Source organism: Typopeltis vanoorti, chromosome 13 (assembly GCF_054136105.1).
Source record: "Typopeltis vanoorti isolate ZY-2024b chromosome 13, IOZ_Tvanoo_1.0, whole genome shotgun sequence".
Lineage (NCBI taxonomy): Eukaryota > Metazoa > Arthropoda > Arachnida > Uropygi > Thelyphonidae > Typopeltis > Typopeltis vanoorti.
Window position 1 is genome coordinate 69,265,971 of NC_143561.1, and position 27,043 is coordinate 69,293,013.

Here is a 27,043-nt window from a genome sequence, read left to right on the forward strand (position 1 = left end):
CTAACCCATCGGAACAAGTTATAACTTAAATAATAATAATAATAATTTAAAAAAAATAACACTTTATTATGTCTCAGATAAATTACATACGTATTGTTATTATTATTTTTTTTGACAATGACAAGGTTTATTACACACACACACACACACACATATATATATATATATATATATATATATATATATATATATATATATATATATATATATATATATATATATATATATATATATATATATTATTATATTTTCTGTACAGTACAAAATGCAGAGTACTTAATACGTGTAATAATAATAATAATAATAATAATAATAATCTTTGTGTTCATAATTACATTTTCAATAAGAATACTATGATGGATAGCCTTTCTAGGATATTATTATTATTTTCTTTTGGGAATTATCTGTTTACATATTTGTACACAGATGTGGGCTTTATTACTAGTCATTGGCAAATACTCACTGTGATTACGAAAACAAACTGTGGTTTCTTCTTCCTGGTTATTTTCACAGGTCTTTTTGCTGTTTTTAACTGTAGCATCTTCTGTTCTCTCGTTTTTCTGTAATCTTGTTTTTCAAGCACTGCGAAGCATGATTATGATTGTCAATGTAATCTGTTTTGTACTTAGTTTACTGTTTAAGTACGTGTAGGGGAGGGGGTAAATTGCGAAGGAGAGAATCTCGCCCTACTCCATCCCACATTGAAAGAAAGAGACGTTCGTATTTCTTAAAAACAAGATTCAATAGCATTTTTATTCAACGATGAAATCTTTAAGTAGGAGATGAATTTCATCGACGAATGCGAGGCCACCGCTTATTGGAGACTTGAAGTGACTCGAAAAAATTCGATATTTGGAATTTAGAGCAGAATTTCCGGATTATGTAAAAAAATAAGAAAATAAATAAATAAAAAATGATAAATAATTCTTAATCCCAAGGTACTGATGTATCTTGGAGTATATACTTCCGTAAATACAACTTACGTTATACTTTACAGAGAAAGCGAACGCCCTAGAGAGAATCCAGTGATTAAAGAATTAAAAATAAAATCAACATGGGCCTGAATTCGGACGCATGGAGAAATATTTCACGATTCTCTTGTGAATTGCTATAGCACCGCTTTGCTGGAGCACATATCGTGGTCTAGTTATGTAGTCTAAATCAGAACTTGTAAATGGCGTTCCGTAGTGTGTTACTGGGTTAATCATGTTTACTCGTCTACTTTTCATTAAAAAACAAAATAAAACAATGAGTAAGTTTTCAAACGTGGTATCCTGACATTTACGTTTATTTCCGCTTTTGTAACAGCAACGCAAGCTGCTGTCAAAGAATAAATACCAAATAGTGATTTCACTATTGTTTCTCCCTGATGGTACGATTTTATTGATGTTCACCATCTGCTGGAAACGGGATCAGTTAGTGTTGTGAATGTGACATTAAGGATGCAAGAAAAACGTTATCTTAAAAAGGTAGATCATATCCGTGAGTTAAAACAATACTGCTGATGGATTGATCTTAGTGATCCTTATTCTTGGTCAGTTAAATCTCCCTTTAGACCTTTGTCTTTAGGGTCAACATGAAAAAATTGGTTCACGCGTACCAAAGTTGACAAGTTAAACGATAGAAATGCACTTCATCTCTAAGAGGGTTGGACCCTGCAAACTGCATTCAAAATGACCAACCATATCTACAAAGAACTATGAGAATATTTATCATGACGCGGGTGGAAATATGTATCCAAGTAGAAGGTAGACACTTTTAACAAATATCACTTAAAGAAAATTTCGTATAAATATATTAAATTAAAATTAAAGACTATATTAAAATATTTTATGCTTTCCAGTTCTGAAAGAAACATTTAATATAGTATTATATTTTAATTTTTAAGTATTCATTTTTAATTAATTAGTAAGTCTGTTAACTTTTTAATATATTTTTTAATTTTTAATTTATTTTAAAATATTTAAATGTTTTTTAATTTAAAGATATATTTTAATTTATTTTTTTTATTCTTATTTATTATTTTCTTTAATTATTTTTAATTTTATTTATTTATTTAATAATATTCTATGTATCCGTAGCCACCGCATTTATCAACTTGGTCAGTCTGCTGTTTCATGTAATGGCTAATTTTAAGCAAATGTGTGTGTGTGGGGAGGGGGGGGATGAGAAATTATCTTTTGCTGCTCTAATTCGCCTTGCTGTGTTTACAGTAAGTAATTCATGACATTTAGATATTTTGTTGTTGTTTTCAGTATAATTATATTAGGTAGAGAGAACAAGCAAGCTCCTACCCACGTCTCACTATCAGATTACAATTTTTTCTCTTACAATATTTCTAAGATGGTGCAATTTATAGAACAAAATCTTATTATATTTAGTTTTTAATTATTTTTTATAAAATTTATAGAATACTATTGTTCACCTTAAATTTCAACTTAATTGCATTTGAAATAAGTAAAATTAAATATTTTCTTAATTTTTTTCAAGCAATTTCTTTACACCATATTTATTAATATATTTATTTTATATATAAAAATTGGCTAAGTGTAATAGTTAATATTATGAATTGAGTGGATTTTGGAATTCGATTGAAGATAGAATAGTATACTTAAGTGGGAATTTTCAATTGTGGATTTTGAATGGAAGTACTCAGTGAATTCGGTGATGTGATTTGATTGATATATAGAGGTAAGACTTTGATTTAGTTGCAATTTAGAAATTGTCCTGATTTCTTAAAAGAAAATACGTTATTGAACTTTAACGGTAGCTATCGCAGAAAAGCTAACTTGTGGAAAACTTTTCCAGTTGCATTCGATACAAAGGAGTGCATTTTGATTGAGATTCACGCAGCGATAAGTGAGGTTTCGCTACTAAATTTTCAGTTTTGGTAATCGACCAACCCCGAATCAAAACCTACTAGTCATAACTATGACTGACATAGATACCGACGCCCTGATATAAACACTAGACAAGGGTCTGGCTCTAAGCCTACTCAAAAAATTACTAAAAAAATTTGAAGTGGAATGGCCAGGTTATTTGAACTCATCTTCTCTCCACAACGAGAGAAGATGAGGAAAATGAGGATTCTGCAAATACAGAGGAAAAATTGAATTTGGTGGTCTCCAATCTCCCCTGGATCAAGGAGAGTCCCACCTGCGGAAAAAACGCAAAACTCAGTCGACAGAACCACATACAGATGAAGGTATGGAGGAAGATGGACACAACTCTGACCCTCCAACCTCCACTAAAGAGAAATTGCCTCCAATTATCTTAAGAGAAAAGAATAGGTGGACAGAACTACGGGCCACTATGACTAGTCAACAGATAGCATACTCTACTGCAAAGAATTTTGACGATGGTATTAAAATCCAACCTGCCACTATAATGGACTTCCGTAGACTCACAAAGGAGCTAGACAATAAAGGTGTACAATATCATACCTTCACCCTTGACTCCGAGAGGAACCTGAAGGTGGTTCTCCGTGGAGTATCAGAGCACATACAAACAGAAGACATAGCCGCTGATCTTTGCTACCAAGACCTACCCCCCATCAAGGTCAGTAGAATGACCAGAGCAGACAAAAGTCCGATGCCACTCGTCTTAGTAGAGATTCACCAGGCATATAAAAACATATATGACCTAACTTCAATTTGTGGGCTAAAAATCAGCCCAGAACCGCTAAGGAAAAGAACCTCATCAGGACAGTGCCACAGGTGCCAAAAATATGGTCATGCTCAGAGATTGTGTAAAGCGGAATACAAATGTTTAAAATGCGGAGAGAGCCACCCCACATATACCTGCACTAAGCCAAAATCCACCCCGGCTAAATGTGCAAACTGTGGGGGCCCGCATCCAGCAAACTACAAAGGATGTATACAACACCCAAAAAACAGACGGTCTGCTTCCTCTACTTATCTACAAAAACCAGCAGCAGTAGCTCCAACTCCTCAACCCTCCAGAGGTCGACAAAACACGATACAAAACCAAATGCCACAACCAGAAGCCCGGATCGAAGCAAACCTCAATCGGCAGACAAAGTCCTATGCAGAAGTAGTCCACTCAACAAAGACCACTCAGGAGTAATACAACCCAAATTTAGCAGCAGTCATCACAAACTCCCTTGCAAATATGCTGCAAGATTTCAGCAAATCTAACCCCACATCGAACTCCAGAAAAAGATTTCTGCAAGAAACCCAATCCATCCTAGTAGCTCTCATAAATGCATAAAAATAAAAGCACTCCAGTTTCCCTACAGATCATTGCTTGGAATGCTAATGGACTTAAAAACAAGATTCTTGAACTCCAAGAGTTTGCACAAAGATACAACCCAGACATCATCTTAATAAACGAATCCCACTTAAGACCAGCAGACAACCCCAAAGTTAGAGGATACCTTCTCCACAGAAATGACAGAATAAACTACAGAGGAGGAGGCACCGCCATTTTCATAAAAAACCACATCGATCACCACTCTGTAACTAGCCCCTTAACCAAAAATCTAGAGCTCACAGGAATAGTAGTACCCACTACCTCAACTGGGAAACTAACACTTAATGCAGCTTACAACCCTCCATCAAAGAATCTATTATATTCAGATCTAGATGCCGTCCTAGGCAATAATGATCAAGTCATCATTGCCGGTGATCTAAACGCGAAACACCCGTCATGGAACAGTAAAACTACAAACAGAAATGGCTACACACTCTTTAGCTACTCCAGTTCAAATTATGCAGTGGTGGCAGGCCCTGCAGAACCAACCCATCACAGTACGTATGGCACAGCTGACATACTTGATATTGCTATATTACAAAATATTAAGCTACAGTATAGCCTAGTCTCTTTAAACGAGCTGACATCTGATCATAATCCAATCCTGCTCCAGCTGGGTAAGCAAGAACAACTGCTGCCTCCTCCCCACTCCTTTATCTTATGGAAAAAACTTCCAGAAGTACTATCAGAACACATTGGACCTGTCCCTCACATCAGCTGCATAAAAGAAATTGAAAATGCTGTCAAACGTCTGACTCAGCAAATCACCTCGGCCATAAAGGTTGTCACCTCTACCAAAACCACTTTTAAGCCAAACCGACTTCCAGAAGACATCATGGATCTAATTAGGAACAAAAACAAAGCAAGGAAAAGGTATCACAACACCTGTGCACCTCAGGATAAGGGGATTCTCAACAAACTGAACAATGAAGTTAGAGAAGCACTTAAAGCTTATAGGAACAAAACTTGGGAAGCCAAACTAGCCTCTGTATCACCCGGCGATCACTCCATCTGAAACATATTAAGAAGTCTCAGAAACAAAAGCAAATCTCTTCCCCCACTCAAGTCAGACACGGGACTAGTACACACGGACGCAGAAAAAGCTGAGGAGATAGCAAAGCACCTAGAAAAACAATGTAGCCCTACATATGACAACTTGGACTTCAAACATGTCTATAAAATCCACCTCCATGTCAGACATGCACTGAAAGTCACCGATACCTGCAACAACATACCTCCAAACACCTCACCAGCGGAAATCTATGAAATTCTAAAGAAGCTAAAGAATAAAAAAGCCCCTGGCCCAGATGGCATAACAAATAGAGTAATAAAACTGCTTCCCCGAAGAGCTGTTGTACATCTCACCACCATAATCAACGCCATGTTCCGATTTAACTATTTTCCCAGCTATTGGAAAGTCGCAGATGTAGTCCCAGTGCATAAACCAGGTAAAGATCCACACCTACCTGAAAGCTATCGACCCATCAGCCTAATCTCAAACTTAGGCAAAATTGCTAAAAAAATCATTCTCTCTAAACTCCTCGCCTCAGTAAATGAGTTAAATATCATTCCTAAGGAACAATTTGGATTCAGACAACATCACAGTACTACTCAACAAATTTATAGGATAATTGAGTATATCACCACCAGATACAATTGGCACCAGCACACCGGAGCAGTCTTCCTTGACATAGCGAAAGCTTTTGACAAAATATGGCACTTGGGATTACTACACAAACTCATTTCAGCAGGTATACCATCAAGTATCGTCCACCTAATTAAATCTTACCTCCAGGACAGACACATACAAGTCAAAATAAATGGTATAGTTTCAAGTCAGCGACGGATCTCTGCGGGAGTTCCTCAAGGTTCCCTATTAGCTCCGATCTTATTCTCAATATATATGGCAGACATCCCGCACAACCCAATGTCATCCATCTTAGCACTTTATGCGGACGACACAGCAGTTCTTGCCAGATCTCTACGACCTCATCTTGTCACTAAAAAGTTGCAAGAAAACCTGCTACAACTAGAACATTGGTTCTCCAAATGGAGATTACAAGTGAACCCCCAGAAGAGTGTAGCAATACTTTTCACCAGAAGAATAGCAACTCCCATGGGGGACCTTTATCTTTTCAACACCAAAATCCCCTGGCAAACAGAAACAAAATATCTTGGAGTAATTCTGGACAAAAGATTAACGTTCAACCCACACACCAAAGCCTTATGTACGAAAGCATCTAAAACTATTGCACAACTTTACCCTCTAATAAATAGAAAAAGTAGACTGAATACCAGAATCAAAGTGCTCCTCTACCTGTTGACGATCCGCCCAATGTTGACATATGCCTCTCCAGCCTGGAGCCACACATCCAACTCCAACATCTTCAGCCTGCAGAGAGTGCAAAATAGGTGTTTACGCATGATATTGGACGCACCGTGGTTTGTAAGGAACGTCCAACTGCATAGAGATACAAACATCCCTTACATCTACTCCTTCCTATTAACTACAGCAGAAAAATTTTTCTCAAAGATCTCTATACACCCCAACGATCTCGTTAAACAAGCAGCAAACTATGAAGAGACTGACCTCTTCAAATACAAGAGGCCAAAAGCCATCCTAAATACCTGCAACAATGACTAATCTCCGTGCCCCCCAGGGCGAGCTCTCAGCTCATAAATCTTTCCTTCAATTCATCCTCCTTATCAGACAACGGGGAATAAAAGCATCTTGCTTCACCCTTCTGGCCAATGATGTTATGTTATGTTATAGTTAATATTATTACGTCAAATTATTATTTGATTAATTATGGTTTCAATTGTAGTGCTGGTACTGGGCAACCAGTAATTTTGTCGTTCTGTGCATTGGCGTTAGAGAACTATTATTAAACTTATAGGATACTCATTTCTTTCTCATTGTAATATTTGCATAATGTCGTTATCGGCTTTCTCTAGATTGAAAGGCGTCGCATATCAGATTCCAAGTTGTTAATCAGGTCCGGAACATGAAGTCTGTAGGTAACTTATTTTTCACAGTGTTGTTGTTGTTGTATTTATATGTGAAGCAGTTCGTTATCTGATCAATATTTGTCCTTCTACAGATAGGACTGATGTAGAATATATATTAAACATCCGATTTTTATTATACATAATTGTATCGAATGATTTTTCATTACAGTTCTAAATATAAGACATTTATTCATAGTCTAAAGATATTTATATTTCTAGTAGTAAGACTTATACGTTGGTTAGACATAACTGGTAATTAATTTACGGAATTGACAACGCATATAAAGTAAATTAATTAAAGATAACTTTAATGAATCACTTCTATATTTCGGCAATGTCACATTGCCATCTTCGGGAACATAAAGATATGGTAATTAATGGTCAGTTTTGACGTCTCCTCCCTATTCACTAATGTCCCACTCAAAGAAACCTTTGAGCTCATCCAAGACAAGTTTCCTCCCGATATCTCAGCCCTATTTCAGTTCACAATGAACTCAGGCTATTTCGTTTGGCAAGGAAAGTTCTACAAACAGATAGAGGGGACAGCCATGGGTTCACCACTTTCCCCACCCTTGGCCAATTTCTTTATGGAGATATTTGAAGAAAAAGCCTTAAACTCCGCCCCACAAAAACCCACTATTTGGCTTCGTTATGTGGATGATGTGTTTGCTATTTGGCCACATGGCTCAGATACACTCCACTCCTTCCTACCACACTTAAACAACCAACATCCCAGAGTCCAGTTCACCTTAGAAAAAGAGGAAAACAACACCCTCCCCTTCCTAGACACTTTAATCACCCGCCAGCTTGATGGAACTTTGGTTTTCTCTGTTTACAGAAAACCCACCCACACTGGCAGATACATTCACCAGCAATCCCACCACCCCCCCTCACAACAATATGGGGTGATAAAAACACTATATAACAGAGCAAAATTAATCTGCTCAGATGACAAGGCCCTGACTATGGAACTAAACCACATCCTCAACACTTTCTTAGCCAATGGCTACAACCCCAAAAAAATCCAAAAAATACTAAAACCTATAAACCACAACCCCCCTCCCCCCCTCCACAATAAAGACTACACCAAGTCTATCACTATCCCCTACATCCAGGGCACCTCTGAAAAAATAACTAATATCCTCAAAAAATATGACCTTACTTCCTGTTACAGACCATATAAAAAGTTGGCATCCCTTATCCGCTCTACCAAAGACCAACCACTTCCCCTAGACCTACCTGGTGTATACCAGGTCCCTTGCAGCTGCAAATTGTCCTACTTTGGCCAAACAGGCAGAACAACAAATATCAGGATTTCAGAACACCAAGACTACATCCGGTTTCACCAGTACAGCCGCTCTGGGCTGGCAGACCATGCCCTAGATACCCACCATAAAATTCGTTGGAAGAAGACAAAAATAATCCATCGCAGCAAGTTTAAATACGAAAGACTATTCAAAGAATCTTCAGCAGCTCTAAAAAACGTTCCTAACCTCAACAAATTTGGGTGCATGAAACTGCCCCAAATTTGGGAGACTTTCATTTTGAGAACTTCAGCCCAACTGCCAACACTACCAAATTAGCCCGCAAGAGGGCACCATTAGGACTTTAGGAACAAAATTAGTTCTTATTTTCTTCCTCATTTGCTTTGTTAGTTCCTTAGTGCACATACCATATCTTTATGTTCCTGAAGATGGCAATGTGACATTGCCGAAATATAGAAGTGATTCATTAAAGTTATCTTTAATTAAAATACTTCATATGCGTTGTTAATTCCGTAAATTAATTACCAGTTATGATATTTATATTTATAGTGTAAATGTAAGATAGTGAACACTAACTGTAACGTTTTCTTGATTGTCGGAAATAATCTTAATTGGAAATATTTTAATATACTACATTTCCACGAAAGTGTTCGGGAATGTATTATTACAAAATGGTATGTTGCAAAACACGATTTATTTATTTGCAATTTTTAACATATTTCCAGGAGACAGATAGGAGATTGAGTGCCAAAATGACCTTCAATAACTGTGGGAATAAAGATGATCCCGTTTACGTTGAAGAGTTGACGGTATCTCCAGATCCAGTTATAGTTCCTGGATATCTCGAATTAAAAGTAAAAATAAAGGTCAACGAAGAACAGTCATCGCCTATACCAGTGAGTCTTTTCTCATTTTTTTTTCACATTTTAATGTAAAATATCAATTATTCTTATTGATTATTTTGGAGCTTTGAGAGAAAAATAATTTTTACATCCGAAATTGACCCCCCTCAATTTTTGCTGATTGTTAACTGCTTTGTCACGTGCTGCCATCTGTTTTCTCCTTCAGGTAAAACTAGAAATAAAAAAGAAATTTAATGGCCTTTTCGACGGATCAACTTGGCTTACTATTCCTTGCTTAAAGAGCGGAATCGGCTCTTGTCCTGTACCAGACCTCTGCGACACAAAAATACTCAACAATTGTGGTAATGCCACCTCTAATGAAGCCATTTGTAAATGTCCTCTAACCAAGGTGGGTTTAAATTATGCTTATATATGCTATAATATATATATATATATATATTACAAATTAATGCAATATAATATTCTATAAATTAATATTAATATAATATTCATATATAATATTTATGCGCGCGCACACACACCCACAGGGTTACCAAGTAATTTTATAAACTTGGTTATTTTACTCCTAATATATATTATATATATAATGCAAGAAAACATTCTAGTTTTAGAATGTTTTCTTGAAGTTTTTTGTTTACAAGGCGTGGATGAAGTGATCTAGCTAATACATCCGTGTCATCTGCATAAAGGGCCATAATGGATGGCATGGGGTTATGCAGGATATCTGCCATATAGACTGAGAATAGAATCGGGGTCAGTGTAAGGATCCTCGTGGAACCCCAGTCAAAATACGACGTTGGGTTGAGACTGTTCCATTTAACGACCTGCATTGTTCTGTTCATGAGATATGATTTGATTAATAGCATCATCTTCAATGGAATGTTCGAAATAACGAGTTTATACAGTAGCCCATAGTGCCAAATTTGGTCAAAAGCTTTTGCGATGTCTACGAATACGGGTCCGGTCTGTCGTCTCCAGTTGTATCCTGTGGTGATATTTTCGATTAATCTGTGAATTTGTTGGGTGTTAAGTTCTCATATATGATGTCGACGAAAGCCAAATTGTTCTTGTGGAATGATGTTTAGATTGTCCACTGATTCTTGGAGTCTCTGGAGAGGATGATTTTTTCAGCTATTTTTTCCTAGATTTGGAAGCGAGCTAATGGGATGATGATTTTGAGGTAGGTGTGGGACTTTGCCCGGTTTGTGAACCGGGACGAAGTCAGCAATTTTCCAAGAAAGAGAGAGAGAGAGAGAGAGAAAGGAAAATATTGTAGTCTGAAGATTGCATTTATTATATTAGTAAGATATACTATAGCTTTACGGGGTAATAATTTCATAACTTTGTTTGTGATACTATCAAGACCTGGAGTTTTTTATTCTTGAGGTACATTATGATGTCGGTTATTTCCGCTAGTGAAGTAGGCGTGATCGGGATAGAGTTACTGTCAGATTGTTTTAGTGTGCATCTAACATGGCGATGAATTCTGTATATATGGTTGATGTTTAAGCTCTCATATACTGGTTTAGACGGCTTTTATAAATTCCTTGCGATGGCTTCTGCTTTTTCAGCATCTATGTGTGCAAGGCCCTGATCTGATTGGAGACGGGGGGGGAAGAGATTTCCTCTTGTTTCTGAGAATTTTTAAGTTTCCAGATGAAGTGATCAGTAGGGCTGATAGATGTTAACTTATTTTCCCATTGTTGATTCCTGTGATTTTTGAAAGCATCTCTGACTGAGCTATTCAGTTTATTAATTTTTTTTGTCTTGAGGAGTACGTGTGTTATGATATATTTTCCTTGCTTTGTTTTTCCTTCTTATTAAATTCATGATATCTTCTGGGAGACGATTGAGCGTGAGGACAGCTTTGGTGACTGCTGCTACAGCTTTATTTATTTGATTTATGAGAATTTTTATTACAGTGTCAACTTCTTCCTTTGATCTTATACAGGAAACAACCAGTAGGACTTTGATTCTTTTTTTTTTTTTTTTTTTTTTTTTTTTGTGAAAGGATCTGTCACAACAGCATAGTTAAATCCTATGTAACTGTGGCTGGCTGGATCTTTATGCCATTGTGCACCTCTTTATAATCTGTGGATCAGAAAATCACCAAGTCTAATTTTTCTGGAGTTGTCTTCTCCTTCCGTGTCATTTAACACAGGTTCAAGAAACCTGGCCACTCGACTTCGAATTGTTTCAATAACTTTTTCAGCAGTTTTCTTGTCAGTTTCCTATCTAGTGTTTCAATGAAATCGTCGAGATCAATTTCACTTATATTTAATGGCTTATCTGAGGATTTACTGCTCTTTTTCTTCCACGAACAACTTCTTCGAACTATCACAGCATAAACAAAACTATATACGAACTGCATAATTTAGCATAAATCACGTAAGAAGCAAACAACAACCGCCAATGACTTTTCCTTTACGCTATTTCAAAACTGTTGTCCTTAAGTCCTTAAAAGGATTGGTTAGAGGGGCAAAGCAAAAATGCTTTTCATATTCCCCGTTATCTGTAGAGGACAATGTAAGAATAGGGTGTTATTGAGCTATATAAAGCTCTAATCATGGCAGGAGGATAACAGCAAGAGCCGAACCTCAGAACTTCATTGGCCACAGCATTGTCATCCATTACCCTCCCTGGATACCCATTTTAGTCGCCTCGTACGACATGCATGAGCTACATTGGGACTATTCTTATCCCGGCCACCACACTGGGATCAAAACAGTTGTCCTCAAAAGGACTGGGAGATGGACTGAGTCATTGACACTTTATTCCTTCATCTGAATAAAGAAAATCTGTGTGGATGGGGTGCTATTGAGCTAAAAGTTCTAGCCATGGCTGGGTAACGGCAATAGCTGAGCCTCGGTTGAAACTTCATTGGCTTTAGCATTGCCATCCGTTACCATGGAAGTTCTCAAATCCGATCTCAAAACAGTTGTCCTTAAAAGGACTGGCTAAATGGGCGAAGCAAGAATGCTTTTCATATTCCCCGTTATCTGAAGAGGACAGTGAAAGACAGGGTGTTATTGAGCTATATAAAGATCTGATCTCGGCAGGAGGGTAACAGCAATAGCCGAGCCTCAGTTAGAACTTCATTGGCTACAGCAATGCCATCCATTACCGATGTTTAAGTAAAGGCAACTCTAAAAATTCGGACGATCCCTAGACCACTCCATATTGGCCGAAAGACCGTCCAACTCAGCGTTGGCTCTACTCAGTGACCGGCTCCCCCACCAGCGAGCAGAACCGCTCATATTCCAGGGAAAGGCATCCACCGTCAAAGCCCCTCACCCGAAAACACTTTCCCCAGAGACTCAAATTGCTTCCTTAAGGCAAAAATCTTAAGAGAGCGAACTCAAACTCTCGAATCTCTGCGTCCTATGGGGTAACAGCAACAGCCGAGCCTCAGTTAGAATTTCACTGGCTACAGCATTGCCATCCATTACACTCCCAGGGTTTCCATCTCTTCCAATCGTACCCCATCAAAATATCCTTATAAGGACTGGCTTAAAGTGCTGCAGCAGAATGCTTTTCATCTTCTCCGTTATCTGTGGAGGACATTGTAGGGATAAGGTGTTATTGAGCTATTAAAGATCTGATCATGGCAGGAGGGTAACAGCAATAACCGAACCTCAGTTAGAACTTCATTGGCTACAGCATTGCCATCCATTACCCTCCAATAATATTATTAATCTTAATCACCGCATCTGACGGTCGATTCCTTGATTCGAAATCCCTCTCCCCCCATCAAAATAAAGTTCTTAAAAGAACTGGGAGATGGGCTGAGTCCTTGACTCTTTATCCCATCATCTGAATGAAGAAAATCTGTGTGGATGGGTTGTTACTGAGCTATAACCGAACCTCAGTTAGAACTTCATTGGCTACAGCATTGCCATCCATTACCCTCCAATAATATTATTAATCTTAATCACCGCATCTGACGGTTGATTCCTTGATTCGAAATCCCTCTCCCCCCATCAAAATAAAGTTCTTAAAAGAACTGGGAGATGGGCTGAGTCCTTGACTCTTTATCCCATCATCTGAATGAAGAAAATCTGTGTGGATGGGTTGTTACTGAGCTAAAAGCTCTAGTCATGGCTGGGTAACGGCAATAGCCGAGCCTCAGTTAAAACTTCATTGGCTACAGCATCGCCATCTGCTAACCTGGAAGTCCTAAAAAGGACTGGGATGTTATCTCATCTCACTTCTCCCCAAATGTCACCCTCCCATCAAAATACTTCATTGGCTACAGCATTGCCATCCATTACCCTCCAGGGGTATACTATACTACGTTCTCCGAAACTTTAGTCTTAATGTATTTCGAGTTACCCAGAATTCGTAAGAAGGAAGTATTATTGTCTAAGAGACGTGGACACAGAGACATTTCGCCCCATCAAAATAGTCCTTATAAGGACTGGCTTAAAGGGGCGAAGCAAGAATGCTTTTCACATTCCCCGTTATCTGTAGAGGACAGTGTAGGATAAGGTGTTATTGAGCTATTAAATTAAAGCTCTGATCATGGCAGGAGGGTAACAGCAATAGCCGAGCCTCAGTTAGAACTTCATTGGCTACACCATTGCCATCCATTACCCTCCAAGAGTAATGAACGAATCAATCACCGCATCTCACGGTCGATTGATTTGCTTCCCCGACCCCCATCAAAATAAGAACAAATCTGTATAATATAAAGAAACATTAGTGAAAACAAATATGGGTGAATAAGATTTAAAATAATTTTATAAGAAGAGCGGTCTTATTTAAGATTTTTTTTTACTTTTTTTTGCAAATTAAATTAAACTTGCCTAAAAATTATATTCCTTTTTATTTTTTCTTTAAATGTAATTAACAAAACTTTCCCGTGAAATACATTCACGACTAAGCTACTTGTATACGGATATAAAGTCTATATACAAGTAGCCTAATCGTGAATGTACTTCAACTTTGACTGCTCACACTTGGACACTTGGATCGTCGCTTGGTGTCGCCACTGATTAGATCGTCGGCTTGTCGAGAGCTCCTGAAAAGATTAGTATTATTTTGTGTTAACATTAGATATTTTACTAGAATTTTAAGTAGTATCGTTTGCTTTTTGTTTCTTGGTGTGTTTATGCAATTTTTGCGTGTTTTCTGTTATTTTAATTATTATTTTTAAGAAAAGATAGCGACTATCTATTCTTAAAAAAGATATTTTTAAGAATAGATAGTCGCCATGTTTGTTTAAGAGTTTTGATGTAAACGAATTTATGCAATGTGCTGTCTGTGAGATGTATGCCTTGCGAAGAGCGGTAGGAGTCTGGTTAGAAAGTGATAGTGGAATTAATGTGTAGAAAGTGTAAAGAGAATGAGGATTTCAAGCGTGTTTCGTGTGGCGAGAGTGATATCGTTAACGATAGTCAGAATGTAGAAAATGGCGGTGTACTAGAGAATTGTGTGGTAGTGCCAGATAGGTGTGAGAGCATCGCTGAAAGTGTAAATGAAGGTAGAAACACAGAAAGAATGGATGATTTGATCGATAATGAAAATGGTGAGATAAATGCGAGTAGCGAAATTGCCCGTTTGAACGGCGCGATACACAGAGCCAAAAGACAACTGGAGCACATGGAAAAATGTGTGTTGAACGTACCGACAAACAACCGGCGGAAGTCTGTGACGCAAATAATAGAATGTTCGTAAACGTCCATAAAATGAAGGAGCGAGTGCTGTATGGGGATTCGCTATTAAGAGGCGTAATAATTGAGAGTTTAACGAAGTCGTACCAGCCGGGTGCGAACATAAAGGACGTCAGCGAATCTATTCGACTGCAAAAACAGAGGGTGAAAGAGATGATAATAGTGGCAGGAACGAATGATTTGAAAGAGGACAAAATGGAAATGATAGAGGATGTGAGGGAGTTGTTTGAGGTAGCAAAAGAGAAGAGTGAGAGAGTTAGGATGGTGAGTATCTTACCGCGGTATGACAGCGAAGTGTTTAGAAGGAGGGCCATAATTGCCAATGACTTTATGCGTGGGTTATCCATGGAAAGTGGTGTGGAATTTGTGGATGTGTGGAATGAGTTCGATGGGCGAAAGGACTTATATAAGATGGATGGGTTACATTTGAACGGAGTTGGTGTACGGAGACTTGAAAGAGTGTTGATGAATGATGTGGAAGTGGATGTACAGACTCAGGGAAACTAGATTTATTAAGAGGGGAGGGAGTAGATATGCAGACTTTAGGGGGGGGAAGTTAAGTGTATGAATGAGTATATTATGCCCGGGCGAGTACAACGGACAACAAATATGAATGGGATAGTTAGTATAAGGCATCAAAGTAGGGATGGGACAAATGGGCTTCTGCGATTCATGTACACTAATGCCAGGAGTATTAGGAACAAGAAGGAAGAGTTTTTGGCCATGGCTGGCACTTCCAGGCCACAGGTTGTCGGTATTAGTGAAACATGGCTGACAGAAGATGATAAAGCTAGTGGGATTGAATGCGATGGGTATAGCGTGTTCAGGAGTGACAGGGTGAATAAAAAGGGGGGAGGAGTGTTATTGATGATAGCTGATGAGCTTCAGCCAAGGAGTATAGAAGTTGAACTGCAGGATGGGGAAAAATCACATTTGAGGCTGTTTGGTGTGAGATAGAATCTAGCAGAACAAAATATACAATTGGGTGCTGCTATAGACCGGGTGATGGAGTGGATGGTGGGGATAGTATGCATAAGCAAATAGAAGAAATGAGTGGAAGGAGGGTAATTATTATGGGTGATTTCAATTATGGTAACATTGGCTGGAAAGAGGAGAGGGCACATGGGAGGAGGGAATTGGATTTTATGCGGTTATTAAGGGACAACTATCTGCGGCAGCATGTAGTGGAAAATACCAGGGGGCAGAGAGTGCTTGACGTAGTAACTGCATCTGAGAATGTGGCTGTAACGAACATGACCATGTTGCCACCAATTGGTGAGAGTGACCATAAGGTCATGACTTGGGAGGTGGCTAAAGGAGTCGAATTTACAATTAAGACAGGGTACATGAGGAATTACCGGGCTGGTAAGTATGACAAGCTTAGGTGTGTGCTTGACTCAATGCAATGGCATGTAAAACTGCAAGGGCTGGATGTTGATAGTGCATGGGAGGTGGTTAAGAACTGTTTGCAGGAGGCAATGGTTGACTGTATACCAAGAGTCCGAATAATAAATCAAGTAGGGGTTAAATGGATGAATAACACTATTAAGGTTGAGCTGCAAAAAAATAAACAATTGTGGAGGGAATTTAAGGAGAAGGGTGACCATCAGGTGCAGGAACAGTATAAAGCTCAGGCCAGGATGGTAACAAGGGTGGTAAGAAAAGCAAAAGCAGATTACGAAAGGAAATTGTCCATGCAGGCTAAAGAGAATCCCAAACAGTTTTTTCAATATGTTGCAAGTAAAAGGAAAAATGCTCATGGTAGAATGATCTTAAAAAATGCTGAGGGTAGGGAGGTAACCGAATCAGTCGATGTTGTGGAATTACTGAGCGAGCACTTTACAAGAGTATATCATCCAGGTGGTGACTTTGCAGAAATAGAAGAACCAACAGCTTATACTGGAATTGTGATGAATGAAGTAGAGGTAACTAGTCTATTACAGAACCTCAATGTCAATACATCTGTGGGATTGGATGGTATACCAGCTCGTGTCGTACGTGAAGCGGCCAAATAATTGTCAGTGCCCTTGACCATTTTGTTTAATTTGAGCCTCAGGACTGAGTCAGTCCCAAGGGGGTGGAAAGAGGGGAAAATAGTTCCACTGCACAAAGGTGGTTCCAAGGCTGCTGTTGAAAATTACCGGCCAATCAGCATAACAGGAATCATTATCAAGGTCTTAGAGAAAATAGTCAAGAGGAAAATGCAAGATTGGATAGAAGAAAATGGGATACTGTATCGGGGACAGCATGGTTTTGTGAAGGGTAGGTCATGCCTCAGTAACTTGCTCACGTATTATAACACAGTGACGGCTGAACTGGATAAGGGTAATGGGTTTACAGTGATTCTACTGGACCTTGCTAAGGCCTTTGACAGGATACCACATGGAATTCTAATCAGTAAATTGCAGCATGTGGGAATGGACATAGGGTTGGTGAGATGGATAGGAGGGTGGTTGACGGAGAGATATCAGAGAGTGGTTTACTCAGGAGTAGAGTCCACAAGACGGCCTGTGACTAGTGGTGTGCCACAAGGATCTGTTCTTGGACCACTGCTGTGTAATTTCTTCATAAATGATATAGGAAAGGATCTGAGAGGAACAGTTCATTTGTTTGCGGATGATGCGAAGTTAGGTAGGGCAATAGTGAATGCAGAAGATGTCAAAATTTTGCAGGATGATTTGGATAGATTGGAGGTCTGGGCTAGGGAGAATGGATGTCAATTTAATGTGGCAAAATGTAAGGTTATGCATTTTGGGGTGAAAAGATTGGAGGCAGTTTACTGCATTGGTGGAACCGTGCTCCAGGAAATTAATGAGGCACGAGATTTAGGAGTGTTGGTGGATAAGGAATTGAAATTTAGGGGACACATTGCAAAAGTGGCCAAATCAGCTCATCAAATCACTTGGTTGCTGAAGAATACGTTGACAAGCAGAGACAAGCAGGTTATTGTTCCTCTGTATCGAGCCTTGATAAGACCCCATCTCGACTACTGTGCTCAGATTTGGTCACCTAGGTTTCTTCTTGATGGGGAGGAGGTGGAAAGGATCCAGAGACGAGTGACCAAGATGATAGCAGGTCTGTGGAATGAACCGTATGAAAACAGGTTGAGGATTTGTGGGTTGCAAAAATTGGTTGATAGGAGGAAAAGGGGAGATATGATTGAGACATTCAAATTACTGAAGGGTTTCTATAAAATTAATTCAGAAGATATTTTTGAGAAAAGGGCTGGTTGTGGGAGGACTAGGGGACATCCATGGAAACTGGGCAAAAGTGTGGTTAGTAAATGTGTTAGAGCTGGGTTCTTTACTTTTAGAGTAGTGAATGAGTGGAATGCGCTTCCTGAGTCTGTGGTGGATGCTGTGACAGTGAATGAGTTTAAGGCGAGGTATGATAGATACTGTATGAATGTTGAATAGTTGTGATGAATATGATTTAGGGCCTCCCTCGATGAGTCTAATGACTCCCTGGAGTTGCCCGTAATAATAGTAATAATAATAATAATAATAAAAGATAAAAATAGTCATGAATATAATTTCTGGACAAGCTTAATCTTATTCCATAATGATGATCTGGTTTGAAAACAATATTCAGCTTTCTACACGTTAGGATTTGATTTGTCAGAATTTTTCAATTTGTACGAAATTAACTGTCGCTATGATATGGCCAAGTATTGTGTCTACTGCATGCTAGAATGGTTGGTGTTTGCCCGTTTTGTTGGTGAATAAGATAAGTTATTACTACTGTTATTACTATTAATTACTACTGTTATTAAAATCTTTCATGTTTATAGAAATTAAAAATGAATAAATCCTCTATGTGGCACCCCTCAACGACAGTTTTTTCTTTCTTTCTTTTGAAATTGATTGGCAGCCAGTCTCCTTCGCTATCCTTAGACGAATAGTGTAACCTCTAGGAAGTGTTGATGGCAGAAAGGAACACAAGGACAACTATCGCCATCTCGTGTACAGCAATCCCTCGATTAATGCGTTCTTTAAAACAGGCGCAATCATCGAATATAATAACTTATGGGGGGGGAGTATAATTCGTTCCTCAAATTTCTTTCTTCACTTTCTCCTTGATTTTTTTTATAAAAGAATTAGGGTATGTCATGAGACATACCCTAATTCTTTTAGGATATTTAGTTAGAGAAAAAGCATGAAGCTGAAAGACAATAAAACATATTCAAAATATAAATTTCTTATTCTGCTTCTTAACAAAGAATTGAGCTAACGTAGTTTGGCGGGTGTTCTGTTTCTTTTTTCATACAACTGAGGGTATGGCCCTATTGCCTCTTCTGCAAATTTTGCTGGTTCTCTCTTCTTCAAGGTCAGCCTCTAAGCATTGTTGCTTAAAGCCTTCGATCGTACGAAAACTATTTTCAAAATTGTTTCTGTGAAACCTCTTTGGGCTTGTCAGCGATTAAATTTTCTTCAGGATCTTCCCGCTGTGCATCTAAATTTAGCAGGTCGGAATCACTCCACTTCTCAGAATGAGATTTAATTAACTTTGATTCATTTGAAAAACCTCTAAAATCATTTGCACAACGTGGAAGAATGTGCTTCCAAACGGCTCGCAGATTGCTAGCAGTCATTTCATTCGACTTTGCGACTTTATAACCAGGCTGAGATTTCTCTGATCTTTTTCCAGAAAAGTATTGGAAGATATCGGTTCAAAAAAAAAAAAAAAAAAAAAAAAAAAAAAAAAAAAAAAAAGGAAGGGGGGATAGAAATCATCACGTGTGGATATAGGCCATATATTCGTAGATTTCCGAAAAGCCAGTTGGGGCTCATAAAGTTCTCTCTTTGGGGATACAAGGCATCAGAGGAGTTGTTTATTAAATTACTCAATTATATTTCATCTTTATAATTATAATAATAATAATAATAATAATATTATTATTATTATTATTATTATTATTATTATTATTATTATTATTATTACTGACTCCATTACCATTCTCCAGGACGCAGGACATATATGGCGCAGAGGGTGAAGCTTGACGCTTTTCACATTCCCTGTTGTCTTTTTCGGGAGCAGTGATGGGAGAGATTTGTGAGCTCTTTCAGCTCGCCCCCTGAGTGGGCGGAAGTGGTTATTCGTCGTTGGGTGTTAGGATGGCTTTCGGTCTTTCATGTTTCCAGTAGTCATTACCGTCATAGTTTCCGGCTTGTTGTATCAGTTGGTTTGTATGGATAGATGTCTTCATAAAGAATTTTTCTGCTAGGGAGCGTAGTAGTGGAGAGATGTAGGGGATATTTATGTCCCGGTGGATCTGGGCGTTCCTGATGAACCACGGGGCGTCCAGAATCATTCGCAGGCACTTCTGTAGTCTTTGTAGCTTGAGGATGTTTGTCTTGGAGGTATGGCTCCAGGCTGGGGAGGCGTATATGACTGTGGGACGGATCACTGTCTTGTACAGTAGAATTTTGTTTCTAGTGCTTAGTTTGCTGTGTCTGTTGATCAACGGGTACAGCTGGGCGATAACTTTTGAAGCTGTGGTGCATGTGCTCTTGATGTGGCTGTTGAAGCATAATCGTTTATCGATTATGTGCTTCAACAGCCACATCAGATTATGCAATTTTAGAGTTGAACAGGGTGATGTCTCCTTTGGGGGGGGGGGGGATACTCGACTTTTTTGTGAAGAGTATCGTTGTGCTTTTCTGGGGTTTAATTGTAGTCGCCAGTCTGTAAACCATTTTTCTAGATTCAGGATGGTTTCTTGTAGTTTTTTGGTTACGAGATGTGGTTGGCGGGATCTGGCTAGTATAGCCGTTCATCTGCATAAAGGGCGATGGTGGATGAGAGAGGATTTTGAGGGATGTCTGCCATATAGATGTTGAACAGGATCGGGGCTAGCAGTGATCCTTGAGGAACTCCAGCGAGGATTTTCCGTTGGGTTGAGACTGTTTCATTGATTTTGACTTGCATCCTCCTGTTGGAGAGGTATGATTTGATCAGGTGTATCATGTTGAGTGGAAGGTTAGCGATGATAAGTTTGTAGAGGAGGCCTTGGTGTCAGATCTTATCGAAGGCCTTTGAGATGTCTAGGAAGACTGCTCCGGTGTGCTGATTCCAATTATATCCTGTGGTGATGTATTCTACCAGTCTATGGATCTGTTGGGTGGTGCTGTGATTTTGACGGAAGCCAAATTGTTCTTGTGGAATGATATTTAGTTGGTTGACATGATCTTGGAGTCTGATGAAGATGATTTTCTCTGCTATTTTTCCTAAGTTGGATAGCAGGCTGATGGGACGGTAATTTTCAGGTAGGTATGGGTCTTTGCCTCGTTTGTGAATTGGGATGATGTCAGCTAATTTCCATGACTGGGGGAAGTGCTGCCATTTGAGGATGGAGTTTATGATGTTTGTCACATGTGCTATGGCTTTGCGTGGTAGTGCCTTGATGACTTTGTTAGTGATGGGACCTGGGGCTCTTTTGATCTTGAGGTGTTTGATGATGCCGATTATTTCGGTAGGTGGGATAGGCATTATAGGGCTTGGATTGTCATCGGGACGATTTACTGTGTGACTTTACGATGGATCTTGTATACATGGCTGATGTTTAGGTTCTCGTATGCAGGACTGCATTGTTTCTCTAGGTTTCTTGGTATGGCTTCAGCTTTGTCAGCATCTGTGTATGCAAGGTGCTGTTCTGCTTGGAGAGAGGGGGGGGGGTGATTTGCGCTTGTTCCTGAGGTTTAGGAATTTCCATATGGAATGATCTGCTGTGGAGATGGAGGTAAGCTTGTTGGCCCGTTGATTCCTGTGGTTCTGGAGAACTTCTCGGACAGATTTGTTTAGTCTGTTCAGGGCTGTTTTGTCCTTGTGAGCACGTGTGTTGTGGTATCTTTTTCTTTGTCTGTTTTTTTTCCCTTATTAAGTCTATGATTTCTTCCGGGAGACGGTTTTTTTTTTGTTGGTAATTGTGGATACTGTGGCTGCTGTTATGGGCTTTATTGATTTGATTGGTGAGGTTCTTTATTGCCGTGTCTATTTCTTCCTTGGATTTTATATGGTGAACCGGACCAATGTGTTCTGGTAGCACTTTCCTAAGTTTCTCCCAGACAATGGAGGTTTGGTGGTGTGTGTGTGGGGGGGGGGAGATGACTGGTCTTTGTTCCCTAAGTGAAGTAGGATTGGGTTGGGATCTGATGATAATTTGTTCAGTGCTTGAATGCTGTGCTGATATTTGATGTTGTGTAGGATGGCGATGTCTAGGATGTCGGCTGTGCCAGTGGGCTGTGGTTGGTTGGTTCGGTGGGTCCTGTTACGACAGCATTGTTTAATCCTGTGTAGCTGAGGAGGATACGGCCATTTTTGTTTGTGGTTCTGCTGTTCCAGGAGGGAATGTTTGGAGTTTAAGTCCCCAGCGACGATGATGGATTCATTTATGCCCAGAACAGCATCCAAGTCAGAAAATAGCAGGGTCTTAGCGGGGTGGAGTTGTAGGCGGCTTAGATATTAAGTCTTCCAGTTGAGTTTGTGTGGACTTCGACACTGGTGAGTCCTAGGTTGCAGGTTGGGTATTCCATTGTACCTGATGCAGTTCCTGATAAATATTGCTGTACCACCACCTCTGTAGTCCAGTCGGTCATTTCTATACAGAGTATAGCCTCTCAGTTTTGGATTGTCTGCAGGTCTTAGATGAGTTTCATTAATTAGGATGATGTCGAGGTTGTATCTGTGAGAGAATTCTTGAAGCTCCAGAGTCTTGTTTTTTAGGCCATTGGCGTTCCAAGAGGCGATCTGTAGCGAGTCTGGGAGTAATCTAGTTTTGTTCATTAACAAGCATTGATAAGATGGTTTGAATTTCTTTTAGAAAGCTTTTTGTGGAGTTTGGTGAAGGGGTTGACCTACTGAAGTCTTGAAGCATGTTTGCCAATGAGGCTGTGATGACTGTTGTCATGTTTGGAAGAATTCAGTCCTGCTGGATATTTTTGGATGGGAGGGCTACTTCGGCGTATGTCCTGCTTCGACGGTGGCTTTCCAGACTGTTGGTATTTTCCATTTGTGAGAGCTGGTGTTTTGTGGTCTTTTGTTGGGTATCAAGCAACTGGGGAGCCGTCGACTCTGGTGTCTGTGGGAAGGGTTGAGAGATCTGTTTCCTTTTGTTGTCTGTTTTGTTCTTAGGGTAGTGACTGCAGCCTCTGTAGTTTGCCGGGTGGGGGTCCCCGCAGTTCGCTGGTGAGGTCCTGGGTTTTGAGCAGGTTGCTGTGGGATGGTTTTGTCCACATTTGTAGTCTGCTCTGCAGAGTTTCTGTGCGTGTCCGTATTTCTGACATCTGTGGCACTGGCCTGACGAGGCTCTTTTCCATAGTGGTTCATTTGTGATTTTCAGACCACAGATCGTTGTTATATGTTGTATATGTTCTTTTGTGTGTTGGGTATGTCTACGAGTACTAGGGGCATTGGACTCTTGTCAGCCCACAACATTCTGCTGACATTGACAGGTGGGAGATCGTGGAGGCGGAGGTCTTCAGTTATTTCATCTGTGCAGATGTTTTCTGTTACTCCCCTGAGTACAACTTTTAGGTTTTTCTCCGAACTTCAGTGAGTAAGTATGATATTTAATATCTAACTCACCCATGGTTTTTGTGAGGTGTCTGTAGTCGCCTACTGTGGCAGGCTGGATTTTAACTCCGTCATCTACGTTTTTTGCCCTTGAATAGGCAATCCATCGTTCTTTTTCCCGTAGTACAATTGGCGGGAATTTTTCATTGATGGGCGTGGGGAGGTCAGTGTTGGGGGCATCTTCTTCCATCCCCTCATTTATCTGAGTCTCCGCTGTTTTACGTTTTTTCCGTGCATGGGTTTCTGTATCATGTTTTGGTGTGGGAGCAGAGATTATCAGGTTCATCTTCCCTTCTTCCCCTGGTGTTGAGTTGTCCCCTCCTGTGGAGTCATCTGTCGCTGAATATAGGTTTAAAAACCCCAGCCACTCTACCTCAAATTTCTTCAACCGTTTTTTGAGGTTGAATATATATATATATATATATATATATAATGTAATGGCCAAGAGAACAGGCAAGGGTCGGAAAATTGCATCAAAAGTTAAAGTCTTACGTTGTACTCCGCTATCGAAGAAGATTCACAAAATCTAAAACTCACTAATCACCACTGAAATCAAAAACATTCTTCGCAACAACAACCATCATGCCGGTCCTAACCTCATCACCATTCTCTTATTCCTTATAAGGACTGGCTTAAAGGGGCGAAGCAAGAATGCTTTTCATCTTCCCCGTTATCTGTAGAGGACAGTGTAGGGATAAGGTGTTATTGAGCTATTAAAGCTCTGATCATGGTAGGAGGGTAACAGCAATAGCCGAGCCTCAGTTAGAACTTCATTGGCTACAGCATTGCCATCCATTACCGTCCAAGGGTATTAATCACCGCATTTCACGGTCGATCAAGCCACTCCATACAGCATTTCTCTTATATCCTTATAAGGACTGGCTTAAAGGGGCGAAGCAATAATGCTTTTCATCTTCCCCGTTATCTGTAGAGGACAGTGTAGGGATAAGATGTTATTGAGCAATTATAGCTCTGATCATGGCAGGAGGGTAACAGCAATAGCGAGCCTCAGTTAGAGCTTCACTGGCTACAGCATTGCTATCCATTACACTCCAAGGGTATTGGATTGAATGAACCAGTCACCGCTAGTTCGATTCAGCATTTCTCTAGGCATGTTTTAAATTTATTATAATAATATTATAATAAACATTTAAAGGAATGTAAAGTTTTTTTTAGAATTTTTAGAAAAATTTTAAAGAATCAATAAAGATAAATTGAAATTCTAATGTAAAATATAAATTACATTATTGTTTCAAATAAAAATAGAATAACTATTTCAGTAAATAGAATAAAATAGTATGTGTGTATTTTCATTTTATACAGTCAAGCATTACTTTTTACAGCTTGCTTAATAAAATGCATTCGTTTATTTTTTTCAGGGAACTCACGAGTTGCAGCCAGTGCGATTCAACATCGATGCCCTTTCGCCTGATATTCCGGCCTACCTTCTGGAAGGAGAGCTGTTTGTGAAGGCAGTTGTTAAAAGAGACTCGAAGAACATCGCTTGCTATTCCAGCAACATCGTCATCTCATTATTATGAAGGCATCACGGACATTGGAAGCAACGTGTTTGTACCCCGTTAATTCTTTGCGAACGTAATGACCCTTCCTGTCCATCGAACTTCATTCCTCAATGGAGAGTGCTCGGAGTTCATGTGAACATGGTGCAAGCACCTGGACATTATGTTGTCAATTTTAGAGTTTCGACATTAAAAATCATTTATTTTTCAATGTCTAGTGCATTATTGAACACACGTGGATATAATTTCAAACGAAATAGATCTTTCCGTTGCTTGTTGTCCTAGCTTTGTTAGCTGAGGTTGTGAAGATGAATTTAAAATGTGTTAACTTTTTTTTCAGCGAAGCTGTTTGAATGCAATGTTCAGCGAAGCTGTTTGAATGCAATGCGAGCTATTTGCATTCGTTTCACTTCCTATATCTGTTAGCTATCTGTTAGCTAAATACTAAACCAAATATAATTCTTCAATCAATTGACAATTGACAATTGACATTTATGTCTTTAAGGGTGAAGCAAGATGCTTTTCATATTCCCCGCTATCTGTCGTGGTTACAGTGAGGGTAAAATTTACGAGCAGTTTGCTCGCCCTGAATGGGCATGGAGATTATGCATCGTTATAGGAGGCTAATATAGTTTTTGGTCTTCTATATTTGAATATGTCCGTTGGCTCATATGCTGCAGCTTGTTGAATCAAATCATTGGGGTGTGTGGACGTCTTTAGAAAAAACTTGGAAGCTAAGGATTGTAGATAAGAGAGAATATATGGAATATTTGTGTCTCTATGGAGCTGGCTGTTTCTAACATACCACGGGGCGTTCAGAATCATTCTCAAGCACTTGTTCTGCACACGCTGAATCTTGATAATGTTAGCGTTAGAGGTGTGGCTCCAGGCTGGAGAGGCATAGGTGATTATGGGACGAATCGTCATCTGGTAAAGTTGCAATTTGATTCTGTTGCTGAGCTTGCTATTTCTATTAATTAGCGGGTAAATCTGAGCTATGGCTTTAGATGCTTTTGCACATGCAGACTTGATATGTTGGTTGAAAGATAGCTTTTGTCGAGAATTCTTCAATCGGGCATCTTTTAAATTTATTATAATAATATTATAATAAACATTTAAAGGAGTGTAAAGTTTTTTTAGAATTTAAAAAAAAATTGAAAGAATCAATTAAGATAAATGAAAATTCTAATATAAAATATAAATTACGTTATTTTTTTAAATAAAAATAGAATTACTATTTCAGTAAGTAAAAGAAGAAGTAGCATGTGTGTATTTTCATTTTATACAATCAAGCATTGCTTTTTACAGTTATAAAGTTATAAATCCATAGGAAAAATGAAATTTCCTCTCTCTTTTTTACATTTCAGGCTACGAATCTAATATTGTTCTTTGAGTAATAAGAAAAGTATGTCATTATACAAATTATTATTATCATTATTATTACGTGACACCTCCAAGAAGTCCAAAGACTCGTCATGGGAGAGCTCGACCCTACTCCGCTACAACTGTCTTCCTACTATTTAATTCTCCTACTGCACACAATTGCCATCAGCGCCATCTATCGTCCATCACTACCACCAGCAGCATTTTTTTTTGTCTGTAAATTATACCGGTTTGCAAAATCAGTTACTGAAAAAAAGAAGATACATACGTTAAGTAATACTTAACAGAGGATTGTTAATAAATAAATTTTACTTCCATCGCATTAGAAACTCATCTTTAATTTTGGATATCAGGATGTTTACGAAAAGTTATATGTGGTACAGCCTTCGAAAAATTTAATACTTTGGTTCAGCAGCCAATTCGCATATGGTTTTCTTAGTTGTTTTTTTTTGGTCAATTTTGTTTTCTCTTTACTCAATAGATGGCGA

The 27,043-nt window shown here is 39.0% G+C and overlaps 1 protein-coding gene across 1 annotated transcript in view; it reads left to right on the plus strand.

Moving 5' to 3' along the window:
• The window catches only part of LOC150100264 (ganglioside GM2 activator-like), a 78,308-nt gene extending 52,925 nt beyond the window's left edge, over positions 1-25,383 (plus strand). The window contains exons 2-4 of the mRNA XM_090403042.1: positions 9,272-9,442; positions 9,615-9,797; positions 25,032-25,383. Coding sequence (XP_090259168.1) covers positions 9,272-9,442; positions 9,615-9,797; positions 25,032-25,193 — 516 coding nt within the window. The 3' untranslated portion in view covers positions 25,194-25,383. The remainder of the gene's footprint in view (positions 1-9,271; positions 9,443-9,614; positions 9,798-25,031) is intronic.
• Positions 25,384-27,043: the final 1,660 nt, after the last annotated feature.